Source organism: Drosophila virilis, chromosome 5 (genome assembly GCF_030788295.1).
Source record: "Drosophila virilis strain 15010-1051.87 chromosome 5, Dvir_AGI_RSII-ME, whole genome shotgun sequence".
Taxonomy (NCBI): Eukaryota; Metazoa; Arthropoda; class Insecta; order Diptera; family Drosophilidae; genus Drosophila; species Drosophila virilis.
The window spans coordinates 16,324,785-16,349,889 of record NC_091547.1 but is presented as its reverse complement, the minus strand read 5'-3'; the positions used below and the strand labels follow the sequence as shown (position 1 = coordinate 16,349,889).

The following is a 25,105-nucleotide window of genomic DNA, read 5'->3' as shown; positions in this document are numbered from 1 at the left end:
TAGTTGTATTTATGATTTTATCAATGAAAACAAACAAAAACAAAAAAACACAAGAACAATACAAAATACTCAAAGAAAATACGATATATATAAATAAATATATATATATATATATACGGAATATGTATTAACTTTTTACCACACACTGAACAAGAAAATATTTGACTGAAAAGTGTCGGGGAAATATTAAGAAAAGATACAAATGAATAAAACAAATAAATGCTATAAACAATTTCTAGTGTAAAATGTGTGTTTTTGCTAAATGTGGTAAACTTAAACGTAAATTAATTACACCAAACGATAAACTAAAAACAAAAACAAAAACAACAACAAAAACAAAATAAATACAAATATAGAAACCAACAAGAATTCTTAAGTAAAGTAAATTTTTGGATGACAAAAGCCATTTAGACAAAATTTTTGAGACGAAAAAAGACATTTATGAGTAAAAACAAAAAACAAAAAAAAAAACAAAACTAAAGAACAAATTACTTTACATTTTATTTAAGCACCAGTTGCAAAAAAAAAAAAATAATTAAAAAAGTAATAAAAAAAATTAAAAAACAAATATAAGTGTTTTTAGTTTAAAAATTATATTTCCAAAAAACATTCAAATAAAAGTAAATTAGTTTAAAAAATAGAAATCATATTGTTTTATTTTTCGAATTAGTAAGTCTCGCTTCTATATAAATATATATTATATATTCTTGATAGATATAGTCCAGATTCTATGCAAATACAAATTTGCAAAATTTCAAAACCTTATCTCAAAGTTTGGACCCAATCATTGGACTTATTCGCATAAGGATCCAGTTCCAATATAAAATTTGTAATATTACAGGAATAATTTTTCAATTAAATATTTTTAAGATTTAAAAAATTAGAGTTTGAACCAAAGCCTTGGAAGGAAGTTGAATACCAACTTTACGAACCGAAGCCTCAGGCAGCAAGTCGATTTCAACTGTGAATCGAACAAAAGACATTTTAAACACTGGGCTCATCATATATAAATTTCGAAAGAAGTATAATCCAGATATCGAGTAAGATATACGGCGACAATTAACTTAAACTAAAAGTAGTAAATTAATGTACGACCCGTGATATTTGGGGCCTTATCAAATGACTTCGATCAAAATCTGAAACTATGGGAAAAGTTTTAAGATTTCCTGATAGACTCTGAAGTTTCTCATAGCTTACAATCATATTTCGATCTTAGTTTATATCAAATCGAATTGTCCAATTTTCTCTAGTCTCTTAGATTTATTAAAATATATTCTTCAATTACAAGCTAAACTCGGGAAATAGTTCTTAATCCTTGCTAATCCTTGTGTTCCAGAAAACTTTAACGTGCATCAAAAACGACAACTGCAAGAAACAGAAATCGAAATGTTAATACAGTTTGAAAGGCACTGGCATCCCAGAGATTCGGTACTTACGGCGCTTGGTGCGCTTCTTGTACATGATACGGTAGCCACACTCGCGACAGCGTATGGGATCACGTGGACGCATCTCGTTCTCGTGATGGCATTCTATTAAAGTAGAGTATTGCGAATTCTGCATTAATAAACGTAAATGTTTGTTATAAAGGCGCAACCATGTGCGCGTCGGTGCGGCAGCATGTGGTTGCCTCTTTTAGCTGAGCTTGGGCTCGTTTGTTTACTTACCGCCACAAATGTATGTCATTGCTGTCTTGACGTTTTCCTTGGAGCTGGTCTCCGACATATTTACTCAATTAAATTAACAAAAACTTGCAAACGACTGCGGCTTGTGAAATATTGTTATTGCAATTCGATAACTTTTCTATAACAGACCGCTGTTAATTAACAGCGATACCATCAACAGTGTGCCCAACTACGATACTTTTTGGTTAGTATTTTTGGTGGTGTTCGCTCGCCGGCTAAGAAACGGTCACACTAATTGTATTAAAGTCAATTCAAACGTTTTATTGTGCGTTTTCTTGTTTTGTTAAATAAAATGGTGAAGCATAGCAATAAAAAGTCTGCTATGCATCCGCGCAATGTGCTGCGCACTGCGCCGGACTACACAAAATTGGCCATCAAGCACAGGGACTTTCGGCAAGTGTGTGAATTGGTGAGTTGTGAACTTCACAATTGTTGCTACGATTATATTCTGTTATCCTTTGCAGGAGCTCAATGGCAGGGTATCGCTTAACTTTCGTAATGAACGAACACTGCGTGAATTAACCAAAATGCTGCTGCTTGAATATTTTGGACTGCACGTGGAGTTCGCGCCGGGCAGCCTGGTGCCCACTTTGGCGCTGCGCCTGAACTACATTTTATGGCTAGAGGATTTGCTGGCGCCTCTCAAATTGGACGCAGTGCATGGCATCGATATTGGCAGGTTGCTGTTCTACATTCAAGAGACTTCTTACTAAACTCTATTCATTGCAGGCTGCGGCTCCTCGTGCATTTACTCGCTGCTGGCAGCCAAAAAGAATCAATGGCACATGCTGGCGCTGGAGTCGAAGCAAACTAACATTGAGTATGCCCGCGAGAATGTGAAGCGCAATAATCTGGAGCACCTTGTGGAGGTTTATGCCCAGCCGGACAAGAATAACATTTTCAAGAGCTATTTCGAGACCGCCAGCAGGTTGCCCAAGGAGGGCTTTCACTTCTGCCTCTGCAATCCGCCCTTCTTCGACTCGAATGCAGAGAATCCGTTTGGCGGCAACACGCGCAATCCCCAGCGTCGTCCGGCGCCCAACAATGTGCGCACCGGCAGTGCCGAAGAGCTGACCTGTGCAGGTGGCGAGGTGCAATTCGTGCAGCGCATTGTCGAGGAGAGCGAGCTGCACCAGGAGCGCGTGCTGTAAGTGCCACTGCACCCTATGAAAACATTTATAATACGCTTTGCCTTTTTCAGCATTTTTACGAGCATGCTGGGCGTTAAGGCAAACGTGCCAAAGATATTGGACTATTTACAGAAACGCCAAATAAGCAATGTGTCCACCACGGAGTTTCATCAGGGACACACCACACGTTGGGCAGTTGCCTGGAGCTTTCAACAGCTAAGCTTAAAAGTAGATGCAGCACTGTCTAGTCCAGATCTATATCGTACATAAGTAAACATAGCTTGTATATAGCATAAGTAGAACTTTAAGCTAATGTAGTAAAAAATGGAATACGTTGTTAAGGCTGCTGCTGGTCAATTAACTGTTGTGGCACGTTTTGGAAAACTAACACAAATGTGAGGGTATCTTTTTACCCATCTGCAGCAGCACTTTCAACTGTTGCCCGCCCATATCATATTCGCGGCGCATTTCGTGCGACCAAAAAGCTTTTCCACTAAATGGAAATTTGCATGTCAGTGGGCACTTTGCTGCCGCAGCCAAACGAAAGCGAGGAAAGCGGCACCAAAACGAACGGAAATTATCGTTTCGTTTATATCATTGACCAGCGCACAGTTGCCCATCCAATGCGCCACAAATAGCAAAAGCATGCCAATTTCTAGCCTTAACTGCTTAGTAGCTCCCCACAAGCCGCACACCTGAGCAAATGCGTCACCAGTTTCGATGTTAGGAAAACTTTTGATTATTGTCGGTTGAAATTTATGTAATTTATACAAATTTTACAATAAGCAAAAAACCTTTACAAATTACATTTTCTCTCTTAAGAGCGACAAAGTAAATGTTGAGAAAAGTCTCCAGCTGAGATTAATTTCAGCTGGACTTTGTTATGTTGGAAATTTAAATAAAAAAATATTCCATCAACAAAGCTTGCATTTGCTTTGTTCTATGCTCAATCTTTTGGCTTCTAATGGAATATTAATTTTCTCAATGTTTTGAAAGACGTGTGCAGCTAAACTAAACTAAAAGCACTTCAACTTGGAGTTCGTGCCCTTTTAGAATGACTCTCATTGCCTGCAGTCATATCCAATGCTAATACTCAACCCCGTCCACAGCCTGGGCTGCCAATGGCTGGCGCCTGGCTCTGGCTGCATGCCAAGCCAACAATATTAACCAGCAATGTGAGCAGATCATAACAGTAGTTGGTTAAGGAGTTGACGGCAAATGGGTGGCATCATATCATATTGTACACACATGGCCATTATCACAGCCGGATACGGACATGGACACGGACACGGACATGGACATGGACACGGAGCTAACCCGAGACAAGCGGCAAACCAAAACTGGCAGTTCGTATGTCAAAAGGGCTCAATGTTGACTTTAAAATCACATTTAAGAGTCGCACACACACACACACACACACGCCCGTTCAATTACTCGACTGCAACCAGGCTCACCTCACACATGGCTATTGAAAGGGGTTACCTGAGCGAGACACACGCCACAGCCGGCAGCACGGACTATTTGCATTACGTGCCTGTGTATGCAAGTATCCATGTGTATCCGTGAGTATCCGTGTGTGTGTGTGCTTGTGTCATTTGCCTGTCATATGCCTGGTTTTTTGGTTGGTTTTGCTTATTGCACTAAGTGAATGTACTTGTATTGCCATGTGCCCTGACAATAGCATACATTTAGGCGCACGAACTGCCAGCCAGCCAGACAATTGCAACTCTAACAGTTGCCGCCAGCTCTCAGCTGCCAGCTCCCAGTTGCCAGCTCTTCGAGCTGCTGGTTACGTGCAGTCACGCAGGTACCCATTCCCAAGTCCAGGCTGAACTCTTTTCTATCAGTTTTGTGGAGCAACAACTTGCATTTAAATGGGATTTTTCAATTTGGTTGACATGTCTGGCATGTTGTGTGTTCAGCCCAGACGGACGCCATTCGCGAGTCTACTTTTTGGGGCCGGCCTGCTTCCTTGGCCCAAGATGCTCGCACAGCTGCCTTGATTGATGCTTGCGCCTTGTAGCCATGTGATTGATGGCCGTCGATCTCGAGCAATTGTCAAGGTTGACAGAGATTTGTGCAGACGTTTTTGCTGGTATATGAAATGTCATCTAAATTAACCCGCAAAGTTTGCCCGAATCCAAGAATAACACATTCAAGTTATGCGCCTCTGTCATATATCATTTCGTCGCCCACACATACCATATATATATATATATATATGTCCTTTTATATTCCCCTTTCGAGTCCTGATTCAACTGTGTTTATGTTGCAATCCAATCAACAACTGTTCCACATTTGGCTGGCCTTGCCACTCAATTACTTAGCTGCTCCCCCGCCCAGCGGGCATTAAAAATGTATTGGAGCAGCAAAATATTCCAGTTATATATGTCGTAAACTTATTTTCCAAACAATTTTACGATGCCAATAAAAAAGCCGAGCTCCGGACTCCATTCAACGAGACAGACTCTAAGCCCGCTCCGAGTTTGCAGCTTTATGATATTATTCAACACCTTCAACTGACCCTGGTCAGGGGCTTCATGGCCGACCCCAAGCTCCGAGAGGTCGTTGTGTAAACAAGTCGGTCCCTCAGCGCTTTTTTAATTAACAATTACGCCAACTCCAGGACACGTGCGAGTTATGGGTGTGTGCGTGTGTGAAGGTGTGTGCAGGTGTCTGCCCGCTTCCCAAAATTAAGCTAATAGCTAGAAAATTACCAAAAGCACACATGTGGGAGCGCTCATCAACGTGGCAACAACCAAATAAGCAAAACGTTGCCTACAAAAAAAGCAAGCTTACAAATTCATTCTCAAATTAGTATCAAAGAGATCAAAGATATTAAATAAGTCAATTCAAATATTTTCACATATGCAGCATATGTGTTTTATTAATAAAGTGAACAAAATGATTTGCAAATATTTGATAAATAAACTTTTCACTTTGAAAGTGATTTATGATTTTGCCATTTTGTCGATTTGGGTCAATTTTTTTAATGCTAATCGATAGAACTGATCCTTACGAGTCAAAAATGGTACGAAAATCCAAAATCGGACATTATTTGAAGGAAATATAAAAAAAAAAAAATCATCAAAAAGGTTGAATTTACGAACGAATCGGTTTTCTGTCTACATTTTTTTTAACAAATCGGTGTTTAATTTGCTTGAATGTCAATTGATGGTAGGGATCCGTACGCATTCAAAACGGTATAACATTTTAAAATCAGACATTATTTACCCGAGATATTAAAAAAAATCATCGAAAAAGTTTCGATTTTCGCACCTACCTCGTTTTTGAAGAAAATTGTGATGGTTTGGAAGGTCATATCTCCCACTGGAGTTATGTCGTTTTGGAACGTCATATCTCCGCGAAAAAGTTTCATCGAAAAAGTTTCGATTTTCGCACCCACCTCGATTTTGAAAAAAATAATGATGGTTTGGAAGGTCATATCTCCCAGGGGAGTTATGTCGTTTTGAAACGTCATATCTCCGCGCGAAAAAATATCATCGAAAAAGTTTCGATTTTCGCACCGACCCCTATTTTGAAGAAAATCGTGATGGTTTTTGAAGGTCATATCTCCCTGTGGAGTTATGTCGTTTTGGAACGTCATATCTCCGCGAAAAAGTTTCATCGAAAAAGTTTCGATTTTCGCACCGATCTCGATTTTAAAAAAAATCTTGATGGTGGATGGAAGGTCATATCTCCTAGCGGAGTTATGTCGTTTTGAAACGTCATATCTCCGCGAAAAAGTTTCATCGAAAATGTTTCGATTTTCGCACCGACCCCGATTTTGAAGAAAATCGTGATGGCTTGGAAGGTCATATCTCCCAGCGGAGTTATGTCGTTTTGAAACGTCATATCTCCGCGCGAAAAAATATCATCGAAAAAGTTTCGATTTTCGCACCGACCTCGATTTTGAATAAAATCACGATGGCTTGGAAGGTCATATCTCCCAGCGGAGTTATGTCGTTTTGGAACGTCATATCTCCGCGAAAAAGTTTCATCGAAAAAGTTTCGATTTTCGCACCCACCTCGATTTTGAAAAAAATAATGATGGTTTGGAAGGTCATATCTCCCACTGGAGTTATGTCGTTTTGGAACGTCATATCTCCACGAAAAAGTTTCATCGAAAAAGTTTCGATTTTCGCACCGTCCCCGATTTGAAGAAAATCGTGATGGTTTGGAAGGTCATATCTCCCCGCGGAGTTATGTCGTTTTGAAACGTCATATCTCCGCGCGAAAAAATATCATCGAAAAAGTTTCGATTTTCGCACCGACCCCTATTTTGAAGAAAATCGTGATGGTTTTTGAAGGTCATATCTCCCACTGGAGCTATGTCGTTTTGAAACGTCATATCTCTGCGAAAAAGTTTCATCGAAAAAGTTTCGATTTTCGCACCGACCCCGATTTTGAAGAAAATCGTGATGGCTTGGAAGGTCATATCTCCCAGCGGAGTTATGTCGTTTTGGAACGTCATATCTCCGCGAAAAAGTTTCATCGAAAAAGTTTCGATTTTCGCACCGACCCCGATTTTGAAGAAAATCGTGATGGTTTTTGAAGGTCATATCTCCCACTGGAGTTATGTCATTTTGGAACGTTATGTCTCCGCGAAAAAGTTTCATCGAAAAAGTTTCGATTTTCGCACCGACCTCGATTTTGAATAAAATCGTGATGGCTTGGAAGGTCATATCTCCTAGCGGAGTTATGTCGTTTTGAAACGTCATATCTCCGCGAAAAAGTTTCATCGAAAAAGTTTCGATTTTCGCACCGACCTCGATTTTGAAGAAAATCGTGATGGCTTGGAAGGTCATATCTCCCAGCGGAGTTATGTCGTTTTGGAACGTCATATCTCCGCGAAAAAGTTTCATCGAAAAAGTTTCGATTTTCGCACCGACCCCGATTTTGAAGAAAATCGTGATGGTGGATGGAAGGTCATATCTCCCACTGGAGTTATGTCGTTTTGGAACGTCATATCTCCGCGAAAAAGTTTCATCGAAAAAGTTTCGATTTTCGCACCGACCTCGATTTTGAAGAAAATCCGGATGTTTGGAAGGTCATATCTCCCAGCGGAGTTATGTCGTTTTGAAACGTCATATCTCCGCGAAAAAGTTTCATCGAAAAAGTTTCGATTTTCGCACCGACCCCGATTTTGAAGAAAATCGTGATGGCTTGGAAGGTGATATCTCCCAGCGGAGTTATGTCGTTTTGGAACGTTATATCTCCGCGAAAAAGTTTCAACGAAAAAGTTTCGATTTTCGCACCGACCTCGATTTTGAAGAAAGTCGGGATGGCTTGGAAGGTCATATCTCCCAGCGAGTTATGTCGTTTGGAACGTCATATCTCCGCGAAAAAGTTTCATCGAAAAAGTTTCGATTTTCGCACCTACCTCGATTTTGAAAAAAATCATGGTAGCTTGGAAGGTCATATCTCCCAGTGGAGTTATGTCGTTTTGGAACGTCATATCTCCGCGAAAAAGTTTCATCGAAAAAGTTTCGATTTTCGCACCGACCTCGATTTTGAAGAAAATCGTGATGGCTTGGAAGGTCATATCTCCCAGCGGAGTTATGTCGTTTTGGAACGTCATATCTCCGCGGAAAAGTTTCATCGAAAAAGTTTCGATTTTCGCACCGACCCCGATTTTGAAGAAAGTCGGGATGGATTGGAAGGTCATATCTCCCACTGGAGTTATGTCCCTTTGGAACGTCATATCTCCGCGAAAAAGACGGACAGACAGACAGATGGACATGGCTAGATCGACTCGGCTATTGATGCTGATCAAGAATATATACACATTATGGGGTCGGAGATGCTTCCTTCTGCCTGTTACATACATTTGGATTTTTCACAAATACAATATACCCTTATACCCATTTTGAATGGGTTTAGGGTATAATAACCTCTACAAGGGCATACAAATATTTCCAATAAAAAGGCAAAAACAGTCCCTTTTCCATGCTGAAAGCAAATATGTCGATTTTAACATTTCTAAAAGGTTCATTTATTTAACTAAACGAGACCAGTTGGATCAAATAGATATATTCGCTAATCTACTAAGCGCTATGTTTTGGTAAACTATTCACAGATGGATCATTTATCATGTCAGCGTTAATTCAATTATTCGGAGCGGCTTTTGCTGTAGCCAAACGAAGGCAACACAAATCAAGCACAGAATGTGACGGGGCGGGGTCTGTGAACTGGGCTGTCAGAAGAAATGTCGCAGTTTTGTTTTATTGCCGGCGAAACGTAGTTAAAATAGTACTAGAATGTAACAGGAATAAGGCCAAAATTAATCTTGAGAGAAACTGCGCTTCAGTGTTTGCCAAGCTGACAAAAGTTTTAAGGCCAAAATTTGATTTGATTGAGCAAACACCAACTGACTTCGGGCGTGGACTTTGTTTGCTTATGGAATAACCTGACGGAGCTGGGTTTCGGCTTCCGACAACGCTTTAAGCGAAAGCTTTAAAACATAAATTTTCACGTTGAATTTGTTGCTCTCTGCTGTCAATTTGTGCAGCCCCCAAAAAGTTGTTGCGCACCGTTGAACTTCAGACAAAAAGGACGCGAAAACTTTCCACTTGGCAAATGTCCCGGGAGACGGCAGAACACACACACACACGCAGGCACACACAAACACAAACGTAGACAAATGAGGGGGCCAGTTCATAGGCCGAGAGTTCGCAACACGGCGTATACGTAATTTGGCCAGGCACGTTTTGTGTGCTGTCGCTTCCATTCGAACGGCAGGCAGAGAATCGAAATGTGCTCAAATCGGATGCTGGGGCCGAAACAAAGCATCGAGTATATTTTTATCCTTTGCCAGGAAATAATGACTTTGCATTTCGGCGGGCAAATGGTGCGCAAATTTAAAGCATCCCCTCTTCGCCAATTATGGCTGTGAGCTGTAGCTCTTGGGACAGCAACTCGTTGTCTGTCACTTTATCAACCTCAGCAGGGGTTTATGTGTCGCCAGCGCATTTGTCATGTGTCCCGTGTACTTCTACACAACAATGAGAGAATGCCGAAATCGTTGTCTGCAGGAAGCGGCGAGTAAGTGAGGGGGGGGGGGGGAATTCCTTGCGAAAACTTGCTATGCATTTTCGCACGCCCAATGGCTGCGCAGCTCTGGCAAAATGTTTGTCGCTATCTTAAGTCCTAAATGTGTCTCGACATCAGCGCCGCAATCTGTTGGTGCGCTGTTTGCTTCTTGGGCTTTGCCCGGAGACAAGTGCGGGAGCTGTGAAATGTACAAATTCACGCATTCCGTTCACGCGGCACAAGCATGTCCTTTCGGCTGGCTCTCGAGTGCAGTCGATGGCTCTTAACTTCTACTCTGACGAAATAGTAAAAAATACTTAGTTATATGCGTGTTATCTTTACTTCTATTCAACTTTGAAATACAAGGTATCTTGTCGCACAGCATATCCGACAGTTTATTTCTTACATGGCTGCTGACTGGCAAAATGCAACTACGACAGCAGATAAGAGCTTCAGTTGTCACCCGAGACTTAAATTAAGACTTAACTCATTTGTGTTGCATAGTTTTGGGCGAAGAAACTTTACTAAAGGAGTTAAACTGGAAGCGTATTAGGGTTCGTCTTTATTATAATTAAGTCGAATAAGTGAAGACTCTTGCGCTAGGTTTACTATGTTTTAAGAAAAGAAGTTACGAAAAGCTGATATTCCGCGGCTTTGTCCGGTCCAAGTTGATCCATTGATAAACTTATATTTATATATTTTAAGTAGATATTTGAAAATGACTTTAAGGTCCCCCAAATTTAAAAACCACAGTTGGAATTAATGCTCACTTGAAAACTACCTTTGCAGGAAACACTTTTGAAATTAGTTTTCATTCGTAGTCCTGGAAATTTGTGCACCCACATTTCCACGAAGAATAGCTAGATTTTACGCGAAAAGTAAATAGCCACTAAAATAAATTTGAGTAAAAACTGTTAACAAGAATCTTGGATGGTAAATAAAATAAGTTTCATGAAAGAGTTTCCCATAACCTCATCTAAATGTGCCTTCTGTTAGCAAAGCGTGCAACATGGCCATCGGGCTTAAAGTTCTTCTATTAAAATAAAAATGATATGCCCCATTTAATATTTTAAATTGACTATTCCGAAATGCATTTAGTAACAAATTTTTTGCGTGTCGGGCATTTTGCAAGCTCTGAAATATTTTTGCATAATTGTTAAATATTTACCCCGGCATACAGGGTGATTTGGCCGGGTTATTTGTGGCCATTTGCCGACTTCTATGAATATAAAGACACATTGCGTATGTAGGCCCATTTGCATATGTGTGTTGCTGTACCTATACGCTTGAGGGAAAGTTCTTTGCGCTATCAGTTTTGATTAGATCCTTGCCAGCTGACGCCTAAAAGTGCGCCACAAAAGGAGGCCAACACGTTTCGTCCTGCCGGAAGTCAAATGTCACTCGAAGTGGCAAATTTACCATTTACATATGCAGTCACATTTGCCCAACATTTGACTTTACGATAACGACACCCTGTGTCCCGTGGCTGGCGTTGGAATAGGTGAGAGCGAGAGGGTGGGACGCAATAAGAGCAGACCAATTCATTTCTGAGTGACTCACTCATACTCACACACTCATATACGCGCACACACGCAAAACAAACTCCCAAATGGGACCCAAACAAAAAAAGGCGTCGAAAACGTATAACAGAAAACCAGAGTGCCCTTATCGAGAGTGCCCGATTAGGAAATACCCTACACAAAACGCACACAGTTTGGATACCGAGTGCTCGGGTTCCTTCAACGACACAAAATTCATAAATATTATTATTACAGTATTTTTTATATAGTTACATACTAATGTTGTGTACTATAGTGTAATGTAGACAAATTTCGCTTAAAAATTCAAAATTCTTTTCACACATCTTCTTCATTCTGCTGCTTGATCGCGACTGACTCTGCGTTTGTTTAATGCGTAGTGACAGATAAGAAAGATAAGTAATGTGGTGTTTGTGTGTGTGAGCGAGATAAGTAGTGTTCGCACTTGTCCAGTTATTCTTGCAAGAATGAGAAAAGAAAAAGAGAGGGAACTGCTAGCCATATGCCCTGGACTATGTACTTGTAGCTGTATGTACATATGTACATCATGCATTTATCCTATCATAACCCGTATTCGAGTTTATCTATTGCCTACGTGGCTAATCACAAATATTTTGCGTAGCTAATTTCCGATATTTTTCAACACTGTTATTCTAATGTAAAAAAGATAGACAGTTAATACATTATTCAGCTTTTTATTAGCACATATTGGCCAAAAGTATATATACTCCTATGACTGAAGAAGAGACGGATAGCGAGATCAAGATTGTAGTACTTTTTAGGGTCTAATATGTCTGCCTGTATTTTTACCCATTTTCCTGGGTGCTGGGAATAAAAAAGTTTGAAGCGCCAACGTTGTTAAAAAAAAGCGCGGCATCCAGCAAAAAAAGAGAAGGAGATTCATAACAAAGGCACAAAACAAAACTAGTGTAATAGGATAAGAGCATCATTGGTAACCCTAGCCAGGGTATTATAGTGTCACTATCTATGTTAATTATAACAGTACGATAAGTATATATCGATAATGAAGCAAATGTAATATCGATAAAGAAAAGCGGCTGCGGAGAAGAAGTGGAAGGCAGTCTCTCTACAGTACTAGCAGTAAGAAGACGTGTTGTTAAAAATAAAAAGGCAACCCGAACATAAGTTAAATCAACAAAGAAAATCATACTATTACAATATCAGAAGTGGGATTAACTCAAAAAAAAAAAAAAAAAAAACACAACAAAATGGAAAATATAAATATAAATGACGTGTCAATAGCGACATTGAAAAGTTGGTTGGCATTACTAAATTTGCCAACAGAGGGTACCAAAACTGAGCTGATGGCGAGATTAAATAAGGTACCAGTGGATATCCGAGACGATGCTGCAAAGGAACTTGAAGTTCAACGTAACAAGGAACAGACAATTGAGGCTCAAAATGAGTTGCAAAACATAATGCAACAACAGCGTGACGAAATAGCAAATGGCGCCGAGATGCTGAAATTGATGCGTCTCGAAATTGAAGCGTCTCGAAAATTCCTAGAAGAATTTCAAGTAACGGTGAACCGCAACTCGCACATCGGCGGGAGCGACGGGGGAGAGCAAGAAAGTGAAGTCGGCGATTTATTGCAGCTAGAGGATGGTCACACTGAAGAAAGACCACGGTCGACGGATGGCAACGCTGGTGCAGCTGATTACACTGGAACGGATGGCAACGCTGGTGCAGCTGATCACGCTGGTGCAGCGGGCAACGCTGGGGCAGCTGGAAGGATCGACGAAAGTGGCAACGCTGTCGGAGGCAACTTAAATAATTGCATCCAAACTGGAGCGATGATGTTAGCCAAGGAAATTTTATTAGAATTTACTGGAGAAAGTGAGGTGCGTAAATGGGTAATGCAATTCTTCAATGTGGCCAAGATCTACAGACTAAATGATATGCAACAGCACTTGCTTTGTATAAGCAAATTGAAAGGCGGTGCTTTGAAGTGGTTGCATGCAGACCCTATGCGCATCATTGCTCCGATTGACGAGATGCTAAATCAATTGGTTTTGGCCTTCGGGGGAGGATTTTCGAAGTCGGAACTACGACAGAAGTTCGAGGATCGGGTTTGGAAACCAGATGAGGTGTTCGCCACATATTTTAGCGAAAAAAGCATATTGGCACAGGACATCAACATTGATGTAGAGGAGTTAATGGAGGGTATTATTCGAGGCATACCTTGCGAAAACTTGCGCACTCAAGCTAGTATGCATTGCTTTACCAATCCGGCTCAAATTTTACGTGCGTTTGCAGCTATAAAGTTTCCAATCAAACGGGTACGAAACCATGTAGTGAAACAAACTGCACAGGAAGCACAGGCGGACAAACAACAACGTTGCTACAATTGCAATGTTAAGGGCCATTGGGCCAAAGATTGTTTAAAGCCCAAACGGGAGGCAGGATCTTGCTATGCGTGCGGCTCAAAGGATCATTTAATAGCAGGATGTCCAAATAAAAAGTATGATATGGAAAACAAATATGTAAGATACTTAAGAATTCATTTTAGTAACTCATTTAACAAATCAATAATTGCAGAATGCCTTATAGACTCTGGCAGCCCTATTTCATTTTTAAAGGAAAAGTTTGTGCCATTAAAAGTAAAGCGTATGCCAGATGCAAATTCGTATGTAGGTTTAAATGAAAGTAAATTGAAAAATTTTGGAAAAATTTTATGTTTTATGAAGAAAAAGTTAATAAATGTTTATTTTAATGTTATAATTGTGGCAAATGAGTCTATGAGGTATGACGCTGTGCTTGGTAGAGATTTTATGGATTCTTTTGGTTTAAATATTGATTTAAGAACATTGAAAATTGTGAACGGGCATAAAGTTGATCACCAGAATAATGGTAAAAATGATATCATAGCTACAAGCTACAAAGAAAAACAAAAAAAAGTGGACGATGAAGATATCAAACACGAGCAAAATGAAACTATATTGTTAAATGATAAAATCGTTAATAAGGAAATAGTCAGTAATGAAACTGTTAGTGATGAATTAGTTAGTGAGAAAATTGTTAGTCCGGAAACGCTTGGTGATAAAGTTGGTAGTGATGAGATAGTTAGAAATAAAATAATTAGTGGTGAAATAGTTAGAAATGAAGTGATTGGGATCGAAACTGTTAGTGATGAGATAGTTAGTTATGGAGAGCTTAAGCTCGAACCTGATAGTGAAGAAGTTGTTAGTGATGAAATTATCTATAATCAAACCGGGATTGAAAAAGTGATTATAGAAGATATAGGAAACAGTGCAGTTAAAATTAATAATCATGTTAATGAAGCGCCAGTGAATAGCGAAATCATGGGAGTGTTAGAAGAGAATTTTGAGAAGGATATCTTAACAATAAGTTGGGAAGATTCTAACAAAAGAGAAAATATATATATTTTAAGTGAAGATATTGATTACAGCACAAAGTGTGAATTTGAAAATTTATTTGAAAATACTTATATAAAAGCGAAAAGGCCAAATCAGCCAAAATTAAGACATGAGTTAAGCATAAGATTAGAAAACGACAAAGTATTTAATTGTACACCTAGGCGGTTATCTTATATGGAAAAAGAAAAGTTGCAAGAATTATTAGACGACTATTTAAAAGATGGAATCATTAGGCCAAGTTGTTCAGAGTATGCATCACCTATAGTACTAGTGAAGAAAAAAACTGGAGACATGAGGTTATGTATTGATTTTAGAAGACTGAACAAAATTATATGTAGAGACAACTACCCGCTACCATTGATCGACGATTTATTAGACAGACTATGCGGAAAAACAGTATTTTCAAAGTTGGATCTAAAAAACGGGTATTTTCATGTTTTTGTTAATGAGCAATCTATTAAATACACTTCATTTGTTACCCCTTTAGGACAATATGAATTTCTTAGGATGCCCATGGGTTTAAAAACTGCGCCACATGTATTTCAAAGATTTGTTAATAACATATTTTGTGATATGATAAGAGATAATAAGGTAATTGTTTACATGGATGATATGATGATAGCAAGTACAAACATAAAGGAACACATGGAGACCTTAAAGGAAGTGTTTATAAGACTGGTGCAAAACAAATTAGAGTTGAAATTAGATAAGTGTGAATTTTTTAAAAGCAGCGTTAAATATTTAGGATTTGTGGTGGATAGTAAAGGCGTTAGGGCTGATGAAAAAGGGTTAGAAGCGGTTAAATCCTTTCCAATACCAAACAAAATTCAGGGAGTACAAAGTTTCCTAGGGTTATGCTCCTACTTCAGGAGGTTCATTTTAAACTTTTCTATATTAGCTAAACCCTTATATGATTTATTGAAAAAAGATAAGAAATTCAAGTTTGGAGAAGAGGAGTTTAAGTGTTTTAATATGTTAAAAGATAAATTGTTAGAGGCGCCAGTACTATCAATATATAATTACAAAGAAGAAATAGAACTACATTGTGATGCCAGCGCAGTGGGATTTGGGGCTGTTTTATTTCAAAAAAAAGAAGATAGGAAATTACACCCGATTTTTTATTTTTCTAAAAGAACAACCGAAGTAGAGTCTAAATATCATAGTTTTGAGTTAGAAACGCTAGCCATCATTTACGCATTACGCAGATTTCGTATATATCTGCAGGGAAAACGATTTAAAATAATGACAGATTGCAACTCTTTAACTTTAACGCTTAACAAAATAGATTTAAATCCGAGAATTGCTAGATGGGCGTTAGAACTGCAAAATTACGATTTTGAGTTAGTGCATAGATCGGGCAAGCAAATGCAACATGTGGATGCGTTAAGCAGATGTTATGAGGACATTTTAGTTATTGAATCCAATAGTTTTGAGGACAATTTAGTTATTTGCCAAAGCAAAGATGACAAACTGGTAGATATTAGAAAGATGTTAGAAAAAGAAGAGCACAAGCTATTCGAAATGAGAAATGGGGTCATTTACAGAAAAACAAATGATGGCAGATTAGTTTTTTATGTACCAAAGGATATGGAAGAACATGTACTTTACAAATATCATGATGAGTTGGGACATGCTGGGAGAGATAAGATGATCGATGCCATTGGAAAGAGTTACTGGTTCCCATATATTAAGGAAAAAGCAATAAAGCATATAGGGAATTGTTTAAAATGCATTGCCTTCGCCCCCAAGACGGGTAAGAGTGAAGGACTATTACATAGCATACCGAAAGGAAACAAACCGTGGGAGATGATCCATATAGACCATTATGGACCAATTAATGCAGGAAGGGCTAATAAATATATATTGGCGGTGGTTGACGGATTTTCAAAATTTGTTAGACTATATACAGCAAAGACAACAAGTACGAAAGAAGCGATTAAGGCATTAAAAGATTATTTCAGAGCGTATAGTAGACCTAAGTTCATTGTATCGGACAGAGGGAGTTGTTTTACTGCAAAAGAGTTTGATGAATTTTTAAAAAATGAGGGAGTAACGCATATTAAAATAGCAACGGGTTGTCCGCAAGCAAATGGTCAGGTGGAAAGGTTGAATAGAGACTTGGGTCCGATGATGGCAAAAATGGCGGAGCCAGAAAATGGTTTACATTGGGATGTTATTATAGAAAATGTTGAATATGCAATAAACAACACACAACACAAAAGCATAAAGAAATTTCCAAGCGAAATGTTATTCGGATTACAACAGAAAGGAAAAGTTGTTGATGAATTAAAAGAAAAATTAGAAGAGTTTACACAGGTGAACACGTGTGATAAAAGAAATTTAGAAAATATAAGAAAGAGTGGAGAAATATATCAAAAAGAAGCTCAAATCAGAAATGAAGAGCGGATTAATAAAAAGAAGAAAGTATCAGTAGAATATAAAATAGGTGACTATGTCATGGTAAAAAATTTTGATAGCACACCAGGAGTTTCAAAAAAGTTAATACCAAGATATAAAGGGCCTTATAGTATAGAAAAGATTTTAAAAAATGATAGATACTTGTTAAAGGATGTAGAAGGCTTTCAATTATCTCGCAACCCGTACGTTGGTATCTGGAATAGCCAAAACTTTAAGCATTGGATGCGAAAATAGGCAATAAGCATTAGTTATAAAGATAGATACACATATAAAAGACAGAGATCGGGAGCTCTCTTTGTCAGGATGGCCGAGTTGTAATAGGATAAGAGCATCATTGGTAACCCTAGCCAGGGTATTATAGTGTCACTATCTATGTTAATTATAACAGTACGATAAGTATATATCGATAATGAAGCAAATGTAATATCGATAAAGAAAAGCGGCTGCGGAGAAGAAGTGGAAGGCAGTCTCTCTACAGTACTAGCAGTAAGAAGACGTGTTGTTAAAAATAAAAAGGCAACCCGAACATAAGTTAAATCAACAAAGAAAATCATACTATTACACTAGTTAGCTGCTTACGCACATGAGATATGCTAAGGGCAAACCGAAAGCAAAGATAGCAAAAGAATTTTTCATTGATATTTTTATGGTCAAATTTTTTATTTGGCTTTTGGTTTATACAACTGTGCAGCTCTTTACGCCTCGCTACACGGCAAAAGGTACGGCGAATTGTACGTGAGTGTGTGTTTGTGTGTGTGTATAAATATATTCCACTTGGTGCGGGCAAAGGTACCGGTGGATGATGATGCCATTGCCTTGGCAACTTCACAGCAATGGCTGCTGTTGCCTTTTCTGCTTTTCTGGCTCTGCTGCTGTTCGTGTGGCTTTGTGGTCCTGTTTTGCATGTGTGTGTTTGTGTGTGTGTATGTGACTGTGTGTGTCTGTCGGCCTGGCCAGTCGCTTTGTTTATTTGCGAAATAAAACTCGGCAGTCAAGAGCCGCACAAGCCGCCACAGCGCCAACACACATCAGCTGTTGTATTGTCATGGCTCTCAGTTTGCATGTCCTCTCTCACACTTAATCTCTCTCATTCTCTCGGTGCTGTTCTCTCTCCCCAATTTTGATGGTTGCCTAACTGTCACACTGGTACCATTTTAATTGGTTTCTTTTGAAACTATTTTGCATGTAATACTAGTGTATGCTAAATGCTTAACACTATTTTATTTTGAAAGTAATTAAAATATCTTCTAGCTCTCTAGGCGATTGAAAAGAATTCGAAATTCGGAATTCATACAGCTTGATATTTTAAAACTGAACTTAAGGTTTTGGCATTAGTACATTTTTTGGACGTCTTGCCTCACTGTGCAGACAATAAAATGAGAAGAAATGTGCTCTCGCATTGGCTCGCTGGGTTTTTGTTCTCGTTGCCTTGCTCACCCGCTCGATTTCTGGGTCTCCTTCTGGCTAGTTGTTGACTGCCGGCTGACGGAGACATTGACGTCGCTGCTTCTGCCGCAGCTGCTGCCGCCGTCGCTGCTTGTGTCTCTGCCGAAACTCCTGTTGTCGACTGTTGAGCCTTGCTCCTGTAGGATAATAGCCGCAATTCAGTTTTAGTGTGGACGCGTCGCTTGCGTTTGTCAGTTGTGCCTGAGCCTGTGCCAGTGTCAGTCAGTTAAATTTAGCGTCAGCTTCAGAGTTTTTCAAGTTCCGATTTTCCTTCTCAAAACTGCTAACTGAAAAATACAAGAAATTTAAGAGAAACTGGCTGATAATTTCGTGGTTGTGAACCTTTTTGTAGTTCTTTTGAATACGGAAAATAAATCAATAATTACCAAAAAAAAAAAAACAAAAAAAAATATATATATTTTGCTAACTGATTTTTTTACAAAAAGGTTTCGCCCAACAAAAGTCAAAGTGCACATAACAAACTCTAACAAAGTTCATAAAAAGTTAAAGCCCCTGTGTGTCTGCGTAAAAAGTGCTGTCGTGTGTGTGAGTGTGTGTGTGTGTGTGTGTGTGTGTGTGAGTAGGTATTTAACTCTTGTTGTTGCTACTGCAATTGATTAAACAACAGCGATTGCCTGGTTCTGGTCCTGGTTACCTAGGCCAACTGAAAGCACAGAGAGCACAGAGCAACAGAGTCTAAGCCAACACACAATGGGCTGCAACACCAGTCAGGAACTGAAGACAAAGGACGGCGCCGCCATCGATGCCGTCAGCAATGGGGACCCGGAGCCGAGTGCACCACAAATGGAGCTGGCGGAAGGTGGCTCCTGTTCAGCGAAATCCTCAAACAATCATACAAATCACGCAAAATCAAATTCAATTATCTCAAATGGCGATGCCAAGTCGGCAGCGAACTCCAAAGGAGGCACCGCAGCAACAAATGGCGTCGACCGTTCCTGCGATAAGGCGGAAATCACAGAACTCAACGATGATGTCGAGGAGGAAGGTAAGAGCCAAACATATCAAATACATACAACAAATACCCAAAAAGAAAATACATTCATATTACAAAGCTCTTCAGTATGTGTGTATGTGTGTGTGTGTGGGTGTGTGTGTGGCTAAGTTTCTTTGTGTATTACGTTCTGCTACCTTCATTATTATTTATTGTATTTTGTATTTATCAACTGTGTGCTTCGTGGCAAATCCTTATCGCAGTCGCCTTTCCCCCATTCTTTTTCTCCCACTCCCCCACTCTCTGTCTATTTTTGCTTCGCATTCTAATCCAATAATGCGTTTAATGGTCTCGCAAATATATATTGCCTCACATTTGTATGTATGTATACATGTATTGGGAATAGATGACTTCTAAATGCGCACTACACTGCACTACATTACACTCCGCTACACATATGGGCATTTTTATACATGTCCTTTAACGACTTCTGTGCCAGCGTACACTTATGTGCGAGTGCCTTGCAAATTGTTGTGTCCTTCGGCAAATTTGTGCAGAACTTAACTTGGTTAAGTAGCCGCAATGTTGCCGACATTGCGCTGACTCGGAACTCAATCTTCGCTCTAATGGGCATTGTTACAGTCCATGTTTCACTGTTTATGTTATCTAATAAGCGCCGCATAAATATACTTTTATGACAGCGCTAAGAGCATAACATAAATATATCATTAACAAGGGGCACAAATTCATTGCCTACTTTTCGGGGCCGTGTGATGTTCATAAATACGTGGCATTGGGGCTGCTGATCTGGAGATGCCTTATAAATAATAACAAGTAATATGCATCTTAACAGTAGCTCGAGGAATGCGATCATATCTATTCCTTGCATTAAGTTTGCCTGCCCTTTTACAATTGGGAATTGACTACATAATTTGGCTAAAACATTTGTAAAACACAACGCCAAACTTTTGTATAAAAACTTGATCGTCTCCCCTCGCCCCTATCCCTTTAGGGGTATGCCCATAACTGCAGCGCAGTGTTATTTTTAGAAATTCACAACCGAAAAACTTTTGCGGTTTGTTTGGTTCAAATAATGGAAATAAAATTCGCGCGTGAGTTGTGCCAACGTACCGGAGGCCAAATAAAAGTGCAGAACTCAAATGTATGACTCATAAATTACCAGAACGTGTTTTCCCCCGTGACAGGTGCAGTCGCTCCGGCTCTGTGTTTGGATTGGGTCCCCGAGCTATTCGGGCAGCCAGCTCCCGCTCAGCTCAGATAAATTGCACGGCGACACTTTATCAGCGCTCGTAAAGCGCTGGCAAGGACGACGATAAAAGGGACCCTACCATCCTGGTGTTCCGTTAATACCACAAATTATGATTATTGTTTAGTAACGGCGCTGTTGTTAATGTGCCCGTCGCCGTGGTTGCCTTCAATTTGCAAAATATTTTCATGCATGCGTTGGCAGATTTTAATTTCTCTTTGCCCTTGAAAGGGCGAGCCTGCCATTCAAGAAATTTCCATGAAACATAACACAAATGAGCGAAACTCGGCTGGTTGCGCTAATTAGTGCTTAATAAATCCTTTCATGTTCCTTGGACTGGGCTGGCAAACGAACTGCTATTCAAAATAAATTAAAATAAAATATTATTCAATAGGAGATGGAATTATAATTAATACTGAATATGATCTGCATGAAACATACAAAAGCCTTGCCAACTAAATTTCATATTTGTAGTCTCTGAAGTTCAAGAAGGGTCCATTTAAGGTAATGACTGCTAATGAGGAATGTTATTTATGTTCATATGAAAACTGAAGAACTTTAATGCCAGATAGACTTAATTTTATTAGAATTCTGGCGCTTGCAGGTTGAGATCCTTGCATTAATACATACAAACAAACGGACGGACAGACTGACAAACATGGCTAGATCGACTCGGCTATTGATGCTGATCAAGAATATATACACTTTATGAGGTCGGAGATGCTTCCTTCTGCCTGTTACATACACTTGGATTTTGCACAAATACAATATACCCTTATACCCATTTTTAATGGGTCCAGGGTATAATCATCGAAAAAGTTTCGATTTTCGCACCAACCCCTATTTTGAAAAAAAAACGTGATGGTTTGGAAGATCATATCTCCCAGGGGAGTTATGTCGTTTTGGAACGTCATATCTCCGCGAAAAAGTTTCATCGAAAAAGTTTCGATTTTCGCACCGACTTCGATTTTGAAGAAAATCGTGATGGTTTGGAAGGTCATATCTCCCCGTGGAGTTATGTCGTTTTGGAACGTCATATCTCCGCGAAAAAGTTTCATCGAAAAAGTTTCGATTTTCGCACCGACCTCGATTTTGAAAAACATCGTGATGGTTTGTTTGGAAGGTCATATCTCCCACTGGAGTTATGTCGTTTTGGAACGTCATATCTCCCACTGGAGTTATGTCGTTTTGGAACGTCATATCTCCCCGTGGAGTTATGTCGTTTTGGAACGTCATATCTCCGCGAAAAAGTTTCATCGAAAAAGTTTCGATATTCGCACCCACCTCGATTTTGAAGAAAATCTTGATGGCTTGGAAGGTCATATCTCCCACTGGAGTTATGTCGTTTTCGAACGTCATATCTCCGCGCGAAAAAACGTGATTAACCCCTTGCCATTTTGTCGATTTGGGTAAAAATTTTGAATTAAGCACTTATGATAAAAAAAAAGGAACTTAAATAACATTACAGAAAAAAGTCGCAACAGCTATGTTGTTAAAATGCGAAGCAGACGCGCATGAATGTGTGTTTGTACATGTATACAGAAATTCTTAAAGATGCTGCTCTATTCAATTGCGCAGTTGCATATAACTTTGGCTTTTTTTTAACCGATCTTTATAAAATTTTCTACAGTATATTTTATTGTATCATAGAATATTTGTGTATATTGAAAAGGTCAATTGCATTTAAATTTTGGCTTAAATTGGTTGGCAATGAAAGTTGGGTTATTAATGGTAGCGGAGAGGTGCGATAGGTATAAAATGAAAGATACTTGACAAACATATAAAATTTTAGTATCTTTACCTTTTATTATTTACCAAAATTGCCCAAAAAACAGGATGTCGATATCGATTTTTATCCGGAAACGGAGTAAGTTATCGATTATCGGAAACAAACTCGATCTGGGCAGGCACTCGGAGCACCTACATCTAAAATTTCAAGTCTATAGCTCTTATATGTTCTGAGATCCTTGCGTTCATACATACGGACGGACGGGTTCAGGGTATAAAAACAAGAAGGAAAATGTGTGTAATCTGGTAGTTTCTTGCTAGATATTTTATTTTCTACCAAAACTTATTACTACAAAAATGTTTACAGTCGCTCGTTAAGTTTTCAATTGTTATTTTTGGGCTCTTCTGTAGAATTTGTTTGTTCGGTTCCTTTTTTTCTTGAAATGCCGCCAGCGACATAAATAAAGGCAACTGCAAAAGGCATAAAATAAAACTACAGTTAAGCAAACCAGCCATACAAATGCCTTTTAAGTCGTAGTCGCTTTATGCCTTTCTCCTTTTTTTTCAAGCTGTGCCAAGAAAAATTTCATATTATAAACACGTAGCCAGGCTCAACACATTCCGAGTCTGTTTGCGTTTTTCTCTTGGCTGCAAATCAAAAAAAAAAAAAATAAAAGAAATAAGAAAAATTAAGAAAAAAAGAAAATGCGATGCCAGCAACAGCAACAGAAAACTGCAAGCTTTCCCAGCCTCAAGAGAAGTGCATTCAACCCGCGAGTGTCGAAATGAAATGTTGGAAACGTCTGCCTTTGACGCATTATCAACTAATTAATAAGCGCTGATGACAAGAGTAGTCGGGCACGTGCAGAAGACTTATCTTTATGACGGGCCACACCTAATCTAGCACGGCATTACGTAGACCCGAAACTGTAAGCGCATTAGCTGCCCACAGGCGTGGCATGGCCAGAATTACACAACGCTGCACATAAATTAGCAATAAAGTTGTCGACTCATGCGTAAATCTGCGCAACACACACAAGAATGTGCGCTTCAAATCCTAAACAAATACAAAAGCAGCCCAAAACGGAAAGCGTAGCTGCCAGCCTGTACAATAAAACACTTTGCCTAGTGCTAAGCTGCTTGTAAAGTATCTGTGAGCTGCTTTTCTACTAATGTCTATTCCAAATAAACGCCTGAGAGGTACTCTCCATTGTTGTTATTGTTGTTGTTGTTGTAGTCGACGTCACTTGACGGTTGTTGTACACGAGCAATTAAGCCATTTGTAGGCTATGGAAGATTATATCAGACACGAACGCATAACGCCGACTTGATTGTACTCTCAAGTTGAAGGCTTACTTTATGCTTCTAGAATAATGTTCATGTAGTTGCGTGTATATATTTTATTAATCAGGCATTGTTAATCGGAATGCTCTTGTTAAAGCTTATTAAACATCAATTTGGCTGCAAGGCATTCGATTAGCAGACTTAATAATCGCAATATTAAACAGCAGAGCATCAAAATTGAGTAAGCCAGAGCACGCATATTTAATTTTTGTCTAATGGTTCTGTCAGATCGATACTCGGGCGTATGCTTCATATTTGAGGCAGAGCTTTGCATAATTTTAATTAAAATGGCTGCGCTTTGAGTTTGGTACAAGCCTTTTGAGCTACAAACGATTTCAATTAGTTCGCTTGAACACAAACACACACACACACACACACAAAGACACACACATAGACAGACAGACACTCGACCACGAAAATGGCTGCTAGGCTTGCCCGTTTCCGTTTCCGGCTGCCCTTTGCGCCTTGTACACAGCTTGTTAATTATGTTTCAGTTTTCAGCTGAATGTGACTGCACAGACTATGGCTAATGTACGCCTAATTGAGAATAAATAAGGCGTTTTGCCTGCTCGCGTCAGCAACACGATTTATTGGCGGCTAATGATTGCCATTTGATATTCTGTTTGTTCTTAGCCTCGCATTCAGGTGTGGCCGGCCGTCTGCCCTTCCATTACCAACGCCTTGTGCTATTGTGCTGACGTGTTTTATGGCTTCGCAGCTTGCTCCGTTGATTTGCATGGTTGTTACCTAGTTAATTAAGGCACTTTTCAAGGTGTGAGCGCTCCTCTTCGGCGACTGGGAAATTCGTGTAAGCTGAAAAGTGACAAACAAGCCAGGACATGGAACATATATGCTATCGGTATGCCCTTCAATTTGTGCCTTTAGCTTGCATTTGAATGGTTTATTATTTAGACTTGTTATAGGAAAAATAGGTAAAATAAACTGCTTTTTGTTGGTCTTAAACCTCCACTCTTAAATTAATACATATAACAAATGGGACAGTTATGGATGGTTAGGCATACAATTCAACTGCTCCATTTCAGTTGATACTTGAATCATAGTTTTGCTTTTGGTGGACTCTAAATATTTAAGGACATTTAATATCGTAAGATCATAAATCAGTAAACACCCACAAGCTCCCGTGTTCAGTTAGTGAAACATTATTTTCAT

The 25,105-nt window shown here is 39.2% G+C and overlaps 4 protein-coding genes across 8 annotated transcripts in view; 3 read left to right on the top strand and 1 right to left on the bottom strand.

Moving 5' to 3' along the window:
* Positions 1–625: 625 nt before the first annotated feature.
* On the bottom strand, positions 626–1,820 carry Polr2K (DNA-directed RNA polymerases I, II, and III subunit Rpb12). 2 transcript variants are annotated; one of them, XR_004304134.2, is made up of 4 exons: positions 1,665–1,820; positions 1,437–1,529; positions 1,198–1,365; positions 626–1,142 (listed from the first exon to the last, which is right to left on the bottom strand). XR_004304134.2 is itself a non-coding variant. In XM_002049652.4 (3 exons), the coding sequence occupies exons 1-3, from the start codon at positions 1,720–1,722 to the stop codon at positions 1,343–1,345; spliced, it is 174 nt and encodes a 57-aa protein (XP_002049688.1). In that variant the 5' UTR covers positions 1,723–1,820; the 3' UTR covers positions 626–1,342. The 2 variants fall into 2 exon arrangements, 1 of the variants encoding a protein (XP_002049688.1); XM_002049652.4 differs by having other exon boundaries at positions 626–1,365.
* A 70-nt stretch (positions 1,821–1,890) lies between these two features.
* LOC6626490 (U6 small nuclear RNA (adenine-(43)-N(6))-methyltransferase) lies at positions 1,891–3,153 on the top strand. Of its 2 annotated transcripts, none has more exons than XM_032436960.2 (4): positions 1,891–2,079; positions 2,147–2,357; positions 2,412–2,829; positions 2,884–3,153. In XM_032436960.2, exons 1-4 carry the CDS (start codon positions 1,975–1,977, stop codon positions 3,080–3,082), a joined length of 933 nt encoding a protein of 310 aa, XP_032292851.1. In that variant the 5' UTR covers positions 1,891–1,974; the 3' UTR covers positions 3,083–3,153. The 2 variants fall into 2 exon arrangements, with proteins under 2 accessions (XP_032292851.1, XP_002049689.1); XM_002049653.4 differs by having other exon boundaries at positions 1,894–2,091.
* A 9,133-nt stretch (positions 3,154–12,286) lies between these two features.
* On the top strand, positions 12,287–17,748 carry LOC138911335 (uncharacterized). The gene is made up of 2 exons (XM_070209773.1): positions 12,287–13,886; positions 13,942–17,748. The coding sequence occupies exons 1-2, from the start codon at positions 12,612–12,614 to the stop codon at positions 13,951–13,953; spliced, it is 1,287 nt and encodes a 428-aa protein (XP_070065874.1). The 5' UTR covers positions 12,287–12,611; the 3' UTR covers positions 13,954–17,748.
* An 81-nt stretch (positions 17,749–17,829) lies between these two features.
* The window catches only part of igl (igloo), a 50,979-nt gene continuing 43,703 nt past the window's right edge, over positions 17,830–25,105 (top strand). For 2 of the 3 annotated variants that reach the window (XM_015174333.3, XM_070209774.1), the window contains exons 1-2: positions 17,830–17,917; positions 19,304–19,650. In XM_015174333.3, the coding sequence (XP_015029819.1) occupies positions 19,356–19,650 (295 nt within the window). In that variant the 5' untranslated portion in view covers positions 17,830–17,917; positions 19,304–19,355. Of the gene's footprint in view, positions 17,918–19,087; positions 19,651–25,105 lie in introns of those variants that run through there. The other variant, XM_002049654.4, reaches the window with a different exon arrangement.